We start from the raw sequence: 17,446 nt of genomic DNA, 5'->3' as shown, positions 1-17,446 counted from the left end.
GGCTTTTTCAGTTACTTCATGTTCTGAAATACCACCCGTTGAAAAAAAAAATTTCAGTGCTAAGATATGCATCAATGCATTTATGTTTAAACTGACCTGTTATTATTAAATCTTCAATTAAAAAAAAAATGAATGTATTCTCCATTGAGTTGGTTTTGTGCAAGCTGAAAAAAGCCTGGCAGGATGTTGGACAAAAACCTAATGGTTGCATTCAAATTTCATTGAACAAGATTAAACTAATTGATAGATACAGTGAAAATATTATAAATAATATGTGTGATTTTCAATTAAAATCAATTTAAAAGTTTGTGCTATATACATCAAGTTAAATAAAGCCATTCAAGAATTTTTGCGGTTGACTGCCTTAGTGAAAAGAACTGGCACAGCTAAGGAAAATACTTAATAGCTGTAAAATATTTCGTACTTCCAAATTATTGATTTTCTGTCCATGGCTCACTTTTATCAAATTTGCTTCTATCTGTTAAATATTTTAATGTTTATTTCAGAGTGGTTGAGATATATTGAGCTATAGTGAATGACAATGCCATAGTTTTATTTTGCTTATATTCAATAATGAAACATTCAGTGTGCAAAAGGTGTACAATATGATTATATAGGATGCGGTTATTTTGGATATTAGAATTACAACTTCAATTTGTTTGTATTTGAATAGGCACTTTCATCTCACTTAAATATTATTGAGGATCAAATTGGAAAAGTGATTTCTCAAGCTATTGAAAAGGTGAGAAAATAATTATGTCTAATGAGAGATGCCTTAAAAATCGATACAATCTTCAATATTTTCAAAATGCATTTGTAAAAATATGTAGAATTTGGTCATCCGTTCACTATTCAGTTTGTTTCTGGGGTAAAAGGAAAAGTTTTTTTTATTCCATGTTCCTGATAAAAATATAAATGAGCAAACATTAGAATGCTGATTTAACAAAACTGAGCAGTTTCATAAAGGATTATTACATAGAATTGATTTGTCTCCTATGTAAGTTCTTTTAGATTTCTTGAACAAATGCTATAAACCACCCTTAATTCTTTTATGTTCCCTTTTTACTGCATGTAAAATGAAAAGTGAATTTTGACCAAAGTGCACCATCTATGTGGAATAAAACACAACCATGTAACATTTTGTTTGACTTTCTATTCACATTTTTGTAAACGTTCAACAAATCAGCAATTTACCTTGTTAGCATACTTATTGCATTCATAAATTGGCTTCAATGGCACTTAAAACCAATTCTAAGTCGTACTCTGTAATATGGAAAGAGTACTTAGTAAAATTATTTTTGCAAGCTCTTTATGGTTCTTAATAATCGCCTGCAAAACAAATAAAAAGGGTAAGTACTACAAACTATATCATATTTCACCTGCTAGAAATCTGAAATAAGAAATCTTGACAGACACTTTAGAGCACAATGACCTTAAGGTTAAAATGATGGCCTCAGATACATACTTTACTTCAACAAAAGGCACAAAGTGCTGGGATAATTCAGCCGTTACTCCAGCATTTTGTGCTTTTTTTTTGGTAAACCAGCATCTACATTTTCCTGTGTCTTAGGAATTCTGCAATTACTTTCTGCAATTCTGCCTCTGGGTTGGGGATATGAATGTGTTTTAAAATGGTGCGAGGCTTGAAAGAGTACAGTCAATATTTAGGATGATTGTATTGCTGTAATCTGGCATACACTCAAAGGAACAGTTGGAGGGTATTGCGTACAAACTTAATTTGGAGGGTATTGCCCACAAACACAAAATTATGTGCATTTCTCCTGCCAATTATTCTGTTAAAATGTTACTGCAAACTCTTGTGTGCATATTATAGAATTCCGTATTTTATGAGGAAATAATTCTGCCCATTGTGACAGGACTGTTTGGATGAACTACATAATTCGTTTCTTTACGCTCTCCTTCCCGAATAATCCCCTATCTTATTCTCCAAATAGAGCATCCAAACATTGGAACAGCCCTTTGGCTCATCGAGTTTGTGCCTGATATTAGCAGGCCACTTACACCAATTCTGAATTGAACCCATTCATTTAGTCTCCCAACATTCTAATCAACTGTAAATATATACACTCTGGGCAATTTATACCTGTAAATATATACACTAAGGGCAATTTACAGTGATCAATTAACCATCCTTTACTTCAGATTACTACTTTAGAGACATAGAGGGGAAACAATCCCTTCTGAATTTGTGTAAGTGGCCTGCTGATATCAGGCGCAAACTCGATGAACCAAAGGGCTGTTCCAATGTTTGTATGCTCTATTTGGAGATAGGATTGGGGATTATTCGGGGAGGAGAACATAAAGAAATTAATTATGTAGTTCATCCAAACAGTCCTGACTGTCACAATGGGCAGAATTATTTCCTCATATGATATGGAATTCTATAATATGGACCCAAGAGTTTGCAGTAACAGTCCCTTTGGCCCACCGAGTCCATGCCGACCAGCGATCGCCCCGTGCATTACACACTAGGGACAATTTGCAATTTTACCAATGCCAATTTACCTACAAACCTGCATATCATTGGAGTGTGGAAGGAAACTGGAGCACTCAGAGAAAACTCAAGCAGTCACAGGAAGAATGTACAAGCTCCATAGTAAACATCGAACCTGGGTCCCTGCGCTGTAAGGGCGCAACTCTACCACTGCACCAGGTGCTGCCCTAGCAGTCTGAACCACATGACTTTGGGATATTGGAGGAAACTGGTGAATCCAAAGGAATCCCAAGTGGTCTCAGAGTGAATGTGCAAACTCCACACTCAAACATTTTGTGAAGAGTTGTTCAATTCTCCTTTGGGTAAATTAAATGAATCTTTTCCCACTATCCTTCCAGTGTATTCCAGTTGGCAGGTGCTGTGTTGGGGACTGGAGAGCTAGCCTCTATCGTTTCTATCGATCATCTTGGAACTGCTTCCTGAGATTGGTTACTGATCCTCCTGCCACTGGAAACAACCACAAAATCTTGCAGAACTGATCATTCTCTACATGATACATAATCCATGATTTATAGAGGCTTGGACTAAATTCCTTTCTTTCATAAGCTATTTTAAAAATCCCATTTGTTTTGCTCAACATATCAGTCCTTCAAAAAGTCAAACCTACATCCAATCCTCCCTATTCCTAAATCGCTTTAAAAATTGTACCCCTTTAGTTCATATTGCTCATTCTTCCTTCAAAATAGTTCTGAATAGCTGAATCTAAGTTACTGTTGATTGGACTGTATATAACCATGAAATGTAGATTAAGGTAATTAGTTTATTTCACAGTCAGAGTAATTGTGAAAGAGCTGTGCTTTGAAAAGAACGAACAATATTTTTTTTCAATAGCATCTTGTTTATGGCAAGCTTCACTGTACACTCATACTCCAACAAGATAGAACATGTTATTTTCCTACCTATAATAAATATATTAGATTATAATATGGACGTGGAGACACAAGAGCCTGCAGATGCTGGAATCTTGAGCTGAAAACAACTGTTGGACAAACTCGATAGGTCAGGCAAATGTCTGGTGGGAAATGGCCAGTCAATAGTTTGGGTCGGTTTCCTTCTTCAAAACATGCTGAGTTCTGCCAGCAGTTTATTTTTAATATAGACTTAACTGGGTAGAAATATTTGAATTCATATAACTGTGACTTAATAAATGTTATTTCTTGATTGATATGAATATTGATTTTGATGGCCAAATGCATTCTTGTTTTATTTCTAGCAAATTGCTCCAATGTGGTTACTGTTGAATGAAGCAGGACTTTATTGGCGAGCAGTTGGGAACACAACCTCTGCTCTTGCCTGTTTGAAAAGAGCACTAAATGTGGTTCCTGAACATTACATGGACATTCCACTGGTCAACCTGGCTAACCTACTCATTCATATTCACCTACATCAGGACGCTGCTGTTCTTTTGCAAAAAGCACTTACTATTAACAGCACAGAGGTGAGTTAGACATGAAATCAATTATTTATGCTGCATTCAACCAGTAAATGGTGAAAGGTTGTGTGCATTCTCTATATATTGCAAAGGATTTGATTCAATATCTTAAAAATTGTCATGCAACAGTAGATCTGCAAAAGATGATCTTAAAATATATAATCTTAACGTTATTATGCCTTGTGAATATTAGTTCTGCACAATACATGTCAAGTTACATTGCAGTAATAATTTTAGGGAAGTGGCTTCATACTTCATAATAGCACCAAGTGTCCACTGGTTGACCTGTTGAACGTAGGTAATGGGATAAGTTTTGATTTGCTCCTGAAATGTCTGGTACAGAGGCTGTAAAGACCAAATCTTGTTGCAATAAATACTCACACCTGTACACACCTATAGACCCTTCCACATTCTTTGGAGCATAATTAATTTTGGTTCAAGAGATTGTTTATGGACTTGTGAGACTAAGAATCTTTGAGGGATGGGGGGGGAGGGGGAGAGCCCTAAGTGTACCTTTTCAATCAATGAGATTTTGGGATTAAGATGGGAAGAAGACCTTTGGGTGATAAAGGCAAATAGGTGAATGAAAGAAAATATTGCATTACACGACCTGGGGTCTTCATTTTAAATGGGCTTTACACATGTGGTGCAGGAAATGCAGTAGTCAGTTTCCACAGATAGTGATGTTGATCAAAAACTGTTTTTGTGATGTGATGATGGATAAATATTGGTCAGGGCTGCTCTTTGAAATTAATAAAATTCTAAAATATTGCAGTACCTTAATAATGGAAAAAAATATGATTACAAAACATGGCAATTTTAATCATTGGTGACCTTACTTTCTTGAAGAAGGTAATAATTTTCAATCAAATAAAAGAGCATTCCTAAATATAAAGAAGTGGGAGAAGATTTATACACCAATGCTATTTGCGCACTGATCTATGGAGCTTTTTTTGGGGGGGGGGGGTGGAGTAATGCGATGGTGGTGATAAATATCTGTTGTCAGGTGTTTGCTTCAGCTTTTGAGATTACAGTTTCTGCCAAAATTTGCATCTTTTTAAAATTGTGGTACCATCAACAACAATTTTTTTTTTCTTCCTTTCTCCCGCACCCCCTTCCTCCCCACTTCTCCAATCACACACACACTTCCTCACCTACAGCCACTCACCTTATTAAGCTTGGGAAATGCCTACCTAGCCCTGAAGAATGTTAGTGCTGCTCTTCAGGCATTCAGAACAGCAATGGAAAGAACAACTAGATGCCCTGATTGCGACAACAACCTGAAGTTAATCCGTTGCCTACAGTTCTATCCTTTTCTATACAACATTACATCTTCGAAATGTGCAGGTAAGCAAAGATATACGAGTCTTGAAGGTTAGAGGACATGTAGAATCATTCCAACAAAATTATTATGTACCCAATGTGCAGCAGGTTAAGGCACCATATGATGTCCTACTGAAATCTTGTTAATCAAATCTGCCTACATAGAAGTGGAAATTTCAATTGTGTCAAATTCTGTAAAGACTGAATTTACACGAAAACTTAGTGATTTTGAATTGATTCACACAATCTGAGGAAGATGGTTTCTCAGTACTATAATGAAAAGAGTATTAGTCCAAAGGCATTTTTGTGCGTTAAATTTTAAATTAGTTACTGTATTTCTCATGCACTGTATGATGAATTCTTATAATGTGATTGGATGTGTCTGCGAAGTACTTTGATAACTATTTATTATAATTCATGATGTTTGCCTAGTATGAATGTGCAACGTGTGAGTCGAAAATGATTAGAATGATATAAAATGGTACAATGCTGCCTGTTATTTTCAATATGTTAATTTGAAGCCCCTATCACTTTGCAAGTATCTTAACAACTTTATTTAACTATACCGCAGCACGTCTATCTATTAACGGTCTTCCTCTTGTCAATTAATTGGCATGCAGTTCAGATTACAGCTCTGCCTCATCACATTTATTCATGAAAGAGAATATTTACAAAAAGAAAATCTATGTCGAGCATTGATGTAAAAGGAAAGAATGAAAGAAATGCATTAATTGTGCACTTGTATTGACTGGTATACTTGCCATTTGTTTGCAACCTACCAATGGAAAATGTGGGATAACATGGAGTTAGTGTGAATGGGTGATCAATGGTTTGCATGGACTTTTGTGGGCCAAAGGACCTGTATACATCCTGTATCTCTGAACCAAGTTTTGAAATTGGCCGCCTCTGTATTCTGACTCATCCAATCATAAAAACTGTTCCTTGTGTCCCTCTTAATACTGCATTGAGTGAATGAAACATTAGGTTAGAGTTTCTATTTTTGGTTGATACTTTATTAATTTAACTGATCGTAGCTAGACAGGGGAAGACACGAGGCCAGGTATCTGCTCATGGTTACAGAGAGTGAGGGAGAAATATTGATGAGTAATGGTGGAAAACCTATTGCCCAAGCTAATGTACTCAAAATCAGCTGTTCCACGTACGTTTGAAATGACAGCAATATTAAATTTAAGATATAGTTCTACCATTGGAAGTCCACAGGGCTGAAATCACAAAACACTATTATTGGCTTTCATGGGAATCCCTGTTTGATTTTCCATTGAACAATTATTGCAGGGTTTCTTTTTTGCCTAATGAACTAAAAATATTTTTCCATATAGTTTTTTCAATTTAATATCTATTGAAAATACAGTATTATAGATAATACAATACTCTCTCAATACATTGTAAATAAATTGGCCTAGATTATGCTCCAGAATGAGACATGAGGGCATTAGTTGTGTCATAGAGATGATCAATTAGCCCAGGCAACATCTTAAAGGTACAACTCAACTGCATCAATTGTATATAAAGACAATTTATATATCCTAGGTTTTGAATCAGTTATTTGTTCAAGTCCACTCCTTAGAACCTTCGATATGCTATTCTAAGACTTCCAGAAGGCATTTAATCACAGATTATTGCAGAATATAAAACCTGTTGATTTAGAAGGTATCAAATTACATGGATAGGAATTGGCTGACAGTCAAGAAACCAAGAGTAAGCATAAATGAATCATATTCTAGTTGGCAAGTTGCAACAAGTAGTTACGGCAATGGGTGTGTGACCTCAACTTTCTGCAATTTATCAACTGACTTGGATGAAGGAACCAAAGGTGTTGTTGCCAAATTTGCTGATAAGACAGATATGAGGGAACATAGAAACATAGAAAATAGGTGCTGGAATAGGCCATTCGGCCCTTAGAGCCAGCACCGCCATTCATCCGAAATCAGTACCCCGTTCCTGCTTTCTTCCCATATCCCTTGATTCCGTTTGCGAACGGAAATTGTGAACATAATAAAACTACAAAGGAATATTGATAGGCTAGCGAATGATAGAGATCTGGTTGATCAGTTATAGTATGGGCAAATTACTTTGTCTTCTTAATTTAAAGATACAGAGTGGAAACTGGCCCCTTAGCCCACTGAGTGAACACTGACTAGCGATTACCCATACACTAGGGCGGCACGGTGGCGCAGCAGTAGAGTTACTGCCTTACAGCGCATGCAGCTCCAGAGACCCGGGTTCGATCCCGACTACAGGTGCTGTCTGTTCGGAGTTTGTACATTCTCTTTGTGACCTGCATGAATTTTCTCCCAAGATTTTCGGTTTCCTCCCACACTCCAAAGATGTACAGGTTTGTAGGTTAATTGGCTTGTTAAATGTGAAAATTGTCCCTAGTGGTTGTAGGATAGTGTTGATATGCGGGGATTGCTGGTCAGCGTGGACCTGGTGGGCCGAAGGGCCTGTTTCCGCGCTGTATCTCTAAATCTAAACTAAACTAGTTCTATCCTTCAGCCTCAGGCCAGTTTACAGAGGCCAATTAACCTGCAATGTGGGAGGAAATTGAAGCACCCAGAGAAAACCCACGCAGTTACAGAGAGTACATACAAACTCCATACAGACAGCACCCGTAGTCAGGATCGAACCCGGGTGTCTGGCGCTGTAAGGCAGCAACTCTACTGCTGCACCACTATGTTTTTTGGGGGTGGGGGGGGGGATAAAGAAAATATATCTACATCGTGTGGGATATTGTAGAGCTTTACGATATCTAGAGATCTTGGTGTCCTCGTACATAGTTTTCAAAAGGCATGCATCAGAATATTGCTGTTTATTGAAAGATGAATTGAATGCTAAGATTGGGGGATTATACTTCATTGGTGAGCAGTGGAGAACCATGTACAGTATTTTTCCCCTTATGTGGAAAGGGAGGATGTAAATGTGTTAGACTCACTCATCAGATAAATGTATTAGAATACCTGTAATGAACAGCATTGGACTTGGTAGGACATTCAGAAGAGTGCAAAGAGACTTAATTAAAACACAAAGTCCTGAGGGTCTTGACAAGGTGGATGTGAAGAGAATATACGTATCCTCTTGAGAGAGTGAAAGGTTAAAAAAGTGTATGGAACAAGGGGTCACTAATTATAAATGAACGGTCACCATTTAAGGCAGAGATGAGGCTATTATATTTTTCAGAAGTCGAGCCTTGGGAACTCTTTCTCAAAGGTCAAGGGAAGCAGGCTTTGAATATTTTTAAGATAGACGTTTAAATGGATTCTTGATAAGCAAATAATAAGGAGCCAAATGATACAAGTATGTGGCAATAAAGTTCAAATCGGATTAGTCATGGTCTTATTAAATGACAAATAGGTTCAAGTAGAATGTTCATTGAATTTTTTAAGAAGTTACCTGAGGGGAATTGTTATACTTCTGTTGTATTTTGCTGTTTATTTCAAACCTCTGGTCTTTATTTAAGATTCATTTTAGTTTTTTAATATTGGTAACACTTTCAATCAATTTATAACATTTTGTATAATAGACTACTTTTTATGAAGGAGCAGGGAGATTACTTCCATAAGACCTATGGAACTATTTTTGACCTGTAGCACATTACAGCATAATCTTGTAATTATATCTTTTCGTTTCCACCATGATGAATAATTAACTATTGTTTATGACTTTGTACTTCAAGTTTCATGTGTACACCAGCAGGCAGTGAAGAAAAAGCTAATGGAATGTTGGCCTTCATAACAAGAGGATTTCAGTATAGGAGTAAAGAGGTTCTTCTGCAGTTGTATAGGGCTCTGGTGAGACCACATCTGGAGTATTGTGTACAGCTTTGGTCTCCTAATTTGAGGACGGACATCCTTGTGATTGAGGCAGTGCAGTGTAGTTTCACGAGATGGATCCCTGGGATGGCGGGACCGTCATATGAGGAAAGATTGAAAAGACTAGGCTTGTATTCACTGGAGTTTAGGATGAGGGGGGAATCTTATAGAAACATATAAAATTATAAAAGGACTGGACAAGCTAGATGCAGGAAAAATGTTCCCAATGTTGGGCGTCCAGAACCAGGGGCCACAGTCTTAGAATAAAGGGGAGGTCATTTAAGACTGAGGTGAGAAAAAACGTTTTCACCCAGATTGTGAATTTATGGAATTCCCTGCCACAGAGGGCAGTGGAGGCCAAGTCACTGGATGGATTTAAGAGAGAGTTAGATAGAGCTCTAGGGGCTAGTAGAGTCAAGGGATATGGGGAGAAGGCAGGCATGGGTTATTGACAGGGGACGATCAGCCATGATCACAATGAATGGCGGTGCTGGCTCGAAGGGCCAAATGGCCTCCTCCTGCATCTAGTTTCTACGTAATCTATAAGAACATTTAACTTGGCTACTTTCCTTTTTAATACTCTTACTGATTATTATATTTCTTACTAAATTACCCGTATTCTACTTTTCACCTTTTATGGATTTTTCAGCATTTGGTTCTGGTTTTAAAAATCTTCTATCGCTAATTTTCATAACATTGTATGCCTTTTTTTTCAATTTGACACCATTCTTAACTTCTTTAGTATGGATGGATACCTCTTTTTGTCAAGTCTCTCTCAATATACCATATCTGTGTTAGGAACTATGAAGTATCTCCTTAAACATCTTTCTCTGCTTCCTCATTACCTTACTTAATCTGTTTTCACAGAATACTATTAATTCCTACTTGCATGCCTTTAAGTTTGGTATGTCAAACTACCTATGAAATTCTACCATGTTATGATCACTCTTCACTCTTACTTAGTGTTTTCTCACAACTTCACCATGAAAGAGAAAACCGTTCTTTGGTCTTCTACTCGTGTCTTTCTAAGTGGTGAAGAATTTCTACATCTTGCAGTTAACTGATTTACTCAAAACTGTATAACATAATGAATAATTTATTTCAAAATTAAGTGCCAATGGTTTTAAACATTTTTGTAAGTAATATTGACATTTATTTTCCAAATGTAATACAAAATATACGTCATTTTTTTTGTCTTTATTCCTAGAAAGCCATTGTTACAGCAGTCAGAAGGATGTATTAACTCATGAGCATCAGAAGTATTATGCTGATCCAGAGGGAATAGTCAAGTCCTCAGAGGAAAGAGTCATCAAAGAACTTTCTAAATCACCTGGAGACTCATCTGTGGATTCTTCACCATCTGATGTTAAAAGTGAATTCCTTTACTAGTATACCCAGTTTATCTGATGGATATGATAACATTATTTTTTACGTTGAACATACATTTTCATGTGCAGGCTTATTAAACCCAAAAGTCATATTTGTGTATTAATTAAAATTTTGCAGTGCACTCTGATGTCATTTGGCTCAAATGACTATCTTAAAATAACATTCAGATCAGGAATGTACATAATGAAAGAAAGCAGCAAAATAATCCTCAAATGAATAGAGAACATTGCATTCAATTTTTGTCTGCCTGCACATAATCCATACCCCTCCATTTCGTGCATATCCATGTGCCTGTCCAAAAGTCTTTTAAATACCAGAATCGTATCTGTCTCCACACCACACCTGGCAATGTATTGCAGGTACGCGCCATCCTCCTTTTAAAAAAAAAACTTGCCCCACACATTTCCTTTCAACTTTGTCCCTCTCCTTAAAAATATGCCCTCTGGTATTTGATATGTAGTAAATTAGATTAATGTCGTCGTGGCTATCCCTCGAGGTCGAGGATGATGGTCTACGTTCTGTTGTTTTTATGTTCTGTTTTATGGACTCAGGTGGCTTATGAGTCCAATCCTGGCTTTGCAAGTTCTTCGACATTCAGGACGGGTAATTCCATTGCATTCAAACATACAGAAATAATTTAATGCCATTACATTGCTTTGATTTTACACTCAATGGCAGCATGAACCCACTTTTAGTTATATTTGGTAAGAGTCACAACTCATGTATGTCACTGTAATAAAATTAAGAGTTATTGTATAAATCGGGGTTTCTTTACAGGCAATAATCAGAGCCATTCTTCCCAAACTGAATTAAAAAAAATAAACCTCATGTTTAACCATCTCAGTTCTAGTTCACTAAATATCAGTGTAAGATGATGACACATTTTGATTATAATTCACCATTAGATATACTAACCTTAACAATACACCTGGACCAAAAAGATAAACCTGAAAATGTTTGATGGTTTTTACCTGTACTTTTTCATTTTTGGTGAACGTTGCGCTTAGTATTCTGTCAGTTAAGTACTCCAACTTAGTTTTCTGAGTATTATTAGGAAGATCTTAAATAAGTACAGCACAGTGGCACAATGATGGAGCTGGTTGGCACACAGCCAGAGACCCAGGTTCAATCTTCACCTTGGGTGCTATCAGTGCGTGTTTCCAAAAAGGTGCATGTTTGTAGGTTAATTGGCTAATGCAAATTGCTCCTTGTGTGTATGTGGAATGGACTCAAAAGTGGGATAACATAGAACTAATGTGAATTGATCATTGATGGACTAAAAGGCCTATTCCATGCTATATCTTTCAATCAAATGAAACCACATCTAGGCTGTCTTGTTAGACCTAAAATCACCAAATATGGTTAGGTCCTAGAGATCTTCTGGTATAGATAGAAACTCACTGGGTCAATGCATCTGACCGTGCTATTTCTTAACCGTGGATATTTTCTCCATGGTGTAGCAGGTGATAGAATTTCGAGCAAGGTTGACAAAAATTAGCTTTTCATGTGAAAGCCATATGATAAATCTGGACATTTTAACCGTCTGAAATTAAAACTCAAATGTAGATGTCATTAACATTGACTATATTTGAGAAGAATGCCTTTAGAGTTGCTATATTAATGATGTGGTGATGCTATGTAGATTTTGTTTGTACAGGATATTGTTCCTGTCTAAGTGACTAAGTCAAACTTTTTTTTAAATATCTAAGGGACATTACCAATATTAATATGCTATTCTTGGCAACAGAATTGGATACATGCAAAATCCTGAACCTGTTTGATGGGTTATTTTTAAGTGTTCAATTCCATTTCTATCAAACTTATACTTTATTTGTTCCAGTAACAGTAGTAGTCTATTCAACCCCTCTTGTACATAATGCCATTTGGTGAGATTAGCACTGAACAAATGAGTATGTTTGACTGCACAACCTTTTATTTTTATGTTCTTACAATTCTTGTTGTGGCAACTGTGAACTCTATTGCTCGATCTGGCTGGAAACCTGTTGAGTCCTGTCTAGTTTAACAGCTATGATTGGCTAGATAGTAGAGTCAATAAGTAAAGAGGAAATAGCTAATCATTTCGGAAAGCTGAAAATAATTAAACATAGTCAATATGGGTTCATGAAAGTTAAATCATGTTTAATAAATTTGAGGATGTAGCAGGGAGAGTAAATAGAAGAGAACCTGTAGATGTGGTGCATTTAGATTTCCAAGAGATGTTTGACAAGGTGCCACATAGGAAGATGTACATGGATTCAAGAGAGTTGAGAGCGTTTAATTGTCATTTGTAGCGGGACCCTAACCATACAATTCTTCTTTGCTGCTTATTTATAGACATATTAACTGCAGCAGCAACATTGAATAAATATATAATCAAGTAAACCAAATAATGACAATGCAAGCCAACGTACATAGTACAACCTTAGCAAAGTCTATAGTAGTTCTGTTCTAAGAAAGAGTTGTGTCGGGATGGTTTATGAGTGTGATGATTGATGGGAAGAAGTTATTCTTGAAGCTGTAGTTAATGGTTTGCAGTCTCCTATACCTTCTTCCTGATTGGAACTATGGGTGAGGGTGATATGGGTCTTTGATATTATCTGCCATTTTGAGGCAGTGCTTCCTGTAGATCCCTTTGATGGGGAGCTCAATACCTGTGGTGGACAAGGTAATGTCCACCACTTTCTGCGGCCTCCTTCATTTTTGATGGTTTGAATTACAAAACCAGGCCATGGTACGTCAGTATGCTCTCCACTGTACATGGGTATTCGGTAACATGCCAAATCTTCTTAAACTTCTGAGGAAGCAGAGGTGTTAGTAAGCTTTTTTTGTAATTACATCAATGTGCTGGGCTTAGGGCAGATCATCATAGATGTGTATGTCCAGGGATTTGAATCTTTGGAGGGAGTTTGTTAGATTGTATTGATTGTCTTGGAGAAAACAGAATTGGAATAAATGGGACATTTTTAGACTGGAAAGAGGTAACTCGTGGAGTACTGTGAGCCTGTAGTTCCCTTCCTACAATTATTTAGTATTTACATTAATGACGTAAAGGAAGGAGCTGTATGTAAGGTTTCCAAAGCTGTGATAAGGAAACTATAATTTTGAAGCACGTACAGTGCCCTACATAATGTTTGGGACAAGGACCCATAATATATTTATTTGCCTTTGTACTCCACAATCTGAGATTTGTAATAGAAAAGAAATCACATGTGGTTAAAGTGCACATTGTCAGATTTTAATAAAGGCCATTTTTATAAATTTTGATTTCACCATGTTGAAATTACAGCTGTGTTTATACGTAGTCCCTCCATTTCACGGCACCATAATGTTTGGGACACAGCAATGTCATGTAAATTAAAGTAGTCATGTTTAGTATTTTGTTGCACATCCTTTGCATACAATGACAAAATAATTTGGGCCTGTATTTCGTGGAGTTCAGAGGAGTTGCGGCTGAATTTATTCAAACATGTAATGTAAAGGGGCTTGACAGGAATGGGATTTTTTCCACGCATGGGTGTTTCTCAAACAAAGGCACCATACCACGAAGTCTGGGGGCCAGTCATTTAAACCTTTGTACATAGAAATGTCTTATCATATAGAGAGTGGGAAATCTATGGAATTCAGTTAGACTGGTTCATTAGAAGTATTTAGAGATGGAGAAATATTTGTTAAATCAACGAATGGAGAGATATGGAGAAACTAAACTAAATGGCACAGAAGAAGAATTGAGGTCAACATAAATTAGCCATGATTTGATTAAAAGGTGGGGCAAGCTTGAAGGTCCTGATGGCCTACTCCTGTATTTGCTTTCTTGGTTTCCTTTAACCAAATAATCCTGGAATCTTAACGTAACAACAATCTAACCGTACCCACTCATCTCATTTTCTCCATGACAGCCAACCAACCAGAATTTTGAACTCCACTCGCTCACCTCCACATAGGTTTCTGAACACTATTATTATCAGTTGTTCAATATCCTTCCCTTGGTGTACTGGATGACTACCCTCATGGTCCCCTTTGCTCCAGTCCTGAATGCTACATCATCTTGTTTTTATTCCTACCTTTTCTCATCCTGTCTTCAACCTTATCCAAGAAAGTATTTCATGCTCTCTCAAAATATATTGGCAGAACGACTGACCCCACACCTTCCCTTCCTGGACCCCATAGCATTTTAAATAGATTCCTTTCCTGTATTAAAATATAGACTGTTGATCCTGGAACAATAAACAAACAGCTGGTGGAACTTTTTTTTATGGTGAGGAGGGAAAAGATTTAAGGGGAACTTTTTTTACACACAGGGTGGTATTTATATGGAACGAGGTGCTGGAGGAGGTAGTTGAGGCAGGCACTATCACAACGTTTAAGAAACATTTGGACAGGTGTATGGATAGGATAGTTTTCGAGAGATATATGGCAAACGCAAGGCAGGTGGGACTAGTGTGGATAGAGCATGTTGGTTGGCTTGGGCGGTTGGGCCGAAAGGCTTGTTCCCACACTATGTTTCTAAGACTTAATTCAGCAGATGTGGTAGCATCTGTAGGAGTTCCTTACTCCCTCCTACCCCCCTCGCACACAGATGCAGATCAACCTGCTGAGTTCCTTCAGCAATTTTTTTTAGTCATCGTCTGTGGTACTACCTCCCTTTACAATCTGCATCATCGCTCTGAACTGAGAAAAAGTAATGCATTTGACCCTCTCGATCATGCAAACCAGCTCATATCTACAGTGTCTTTGTGCTTCCAAGGTTCATGGCCATCTCATGGATCCCAGTGAGAGCCATTTATTATTGGGCACATGGTTCAGACAAGACCTTTTGCGTTTGAAGTAATCATTAGCTCTCTTGACCTTTGATATTAATATATTACTGTTTATAACTATAATCATGGCAGAACTCAACAGCACTGATGAACGAGAAATTTTACAACATTTGGAGTCCGATGAAAATCCATCTGCTGCAGACGAAGCTTTTGAGAATACCTGGCCCTCAGAAAAAGACCTTCTTGGAGCTTTTGAAGGCGTATTTGAAGCTAAAGGTCATCGAGTTGATCTACAGGGTATTCGGGTTTTAAAGAAAAGTGTTCAGGATGGAGTGCCTGGATCCTGCTTTGGAGATTGTGAAGATAACGATGATGAGGTTGAATGGGTAAGAAAGGAAACTTTTGTTGTCGTGACATTGCTCCCTGTTATTGTCAGCGGAATAGACTGGGTATTTTTTATTTGTATCACTTGGTTGTATTTTCCATAATCATTAAGTAATTTAAATTTATCAACAGTAGTTTTTGCAAGGCATATTTGTGTAATTCTACTACCTGCATTTGGTTACTATGATTCCAATTTAGTTTATCAGCTGGAAATTCTGGATATGGGTTAAATATGTTTGCACTTTCTGAAAACAAATATTATTTGTGCAAAATGTATGTTAAAATTTCACAATCATGGTTTTGAATTTTCCATCCATCTGTAATTGAGATACCCTGCTGTAATGAAAGGCTTCATATCAGCCTGTCTATTTTTTAAATCCATTTAATGATTGAGAAGTAACCAACCAAAGATCTCATAAATTTTGAACCTTTTCTTAAATTTGAACCTGCATAGTTATTTTAAAATTTGCAACTTTTTCATTCTCCATGAAAATAGTTATTGAGATATATCAATCCAGCTTGAAAATCCCAGACTTATAGTTGCACATAAAGATGAGGCTCCAAAATCTGTTTGTTGAGTTGATTCCTCCCTCAAATTTTGTTGATAACCAGCTAAAATTTGAACACCAGTATTGAGTTGAATTAAAGATAAGACTTTTTGGAGTACATACTTAGGTTTTGATCACACATTTAAACTTCCATTTTTGTTGAGTTACTTGATCTCTCGATGAGATCAAATAACTCGAGTTTGCTCTATTACAATCATGCTGATACCACATCATGGGCAATGCTCAACTACAACTTGGATGAACTTATTGAGCCATTGAGAAAAGCCTATTTTGTATTAAAAGTTGCCTGCAGTTCAATTTTGTATGAGGAAATTCTGCTAGGCTGAAAAGCCACACTTCTTTAACTCCATCAGATGCACAGCATTGCAAGGATCTCCAAACCATATTGCAAGGATCTTCAACCATTGAGCATATACTTTTAAAACGTCTACTCAACCATATAAAATCCAAAAGATACCAAAAGATTATTGAGCAAAATTAATCATATTATTTTAGAGTAGGTAATTTGACTTATTTTATTTCAACCCTTATGTTGGAAATAAGGAGATACAGCTGAAAGGCATATGGGTGTGAACATTGTAGGTGTATTTTTCTCAAAATAACATCTATCATCTAAAACTGTAGTTTAGTTGTTACTATGTTGCTTTCAGGCATATAAACCATTTGGGCCATCAAGTATTTGCTGGCTCTCAGACCAATCCCATTTCCCCCGCTGATCTCCCTGTAACTTGTTCAATCATATTAAAACCCCTCTGATTCTCTTATCAACCACCTTCACTTGGAGTAATATATAGTGACCAGTTACTGAATGATCAGCGCATCTTTGGGGATATGGAAGGAATCTGGAGCACCCAAAAACCAGCAAGTACAAACTTCACACACAGCACAGACTGCAGAATCAAACCTAGGTCACCGGAGGTTTGTGACAACTGGCCTTACTGCAGTAATACTGTGCCTTCCCATTCAACATCTATTGGTCCAGATTTAGGGGGCGTGACTAGGATAGAAATAGTGTTTGCTGAGAAACCTAAGGATTTCTGCATTGATATATTTTAATTTTGAAATCTTATTGTTGCGGTCAGCGATTCTGATTTTCTCCACAGAGTGGTGCTATTTGCCATTACCTTCCATAAAATAAAAACAAATAAGTCGAATTTATGAAAATTTAAGCGATGTGTTAACTCTTAACACTATAAAATGCCTTTAAAATCAATGCTTGTTGCAAGTTTTTAATGGTGTCCCTGGCC

At 36.9% G+C, this 17,446-nt stretch overlaps 1 protein-coding gene across 2 annotated transcripts in view; it reads left to right on the top strand.

Moving 5' to 3' along the window:
* ttc17 (tetratricopeptide repeat domain 17) overlaps positions 1-17,446 on the top strand; it is a 62,638-nt gene that overhangs the window by 32,090 nt on the left and 13,102 nt on the right. For both annotated transcript variants that reach the window (XM_055649372.1, XM_055649373.1), the window contains 5 exons: positions 674-742; positions 3,729-3,953; positions 5,108-5,294; positions 10,308-10,472; positions 15,379-15,632. In XM_055649372.1, the coding sequence (XP_055505347.1) occupies positions 674-742; positions 3,729-3,953; positions 5,108-5,294; positions 10,308-10,472; positions 15,379-15,632 (900 nt within the window). The remainder of the gene's footprint in view (positions 1-673; positions 743-3,728; positions 3,954-5,107; positions 5,295-10,307; positions 10,473-15,378; positions 15,633-17,446) is intronic.

The sequence above is a fragment of the Leucoraja erinacea genome, chromosome 18 (genome assembly GCF_028641065.1).
Source record: "Leucoraja erinacea ecotype New England chromosome 18, Leri_hhj_1, whole genome shotgun sequence".
Lineage (NCBI taxonomy): Eukaryota > Metazoa > Chordata > Chondrichthyes > Rajiformes > Rajidae > Leucoraja > Leucoraja erinaceus.
This window is presented reverse-complemented; position numbering and strand designations above follow the sequence as displayed.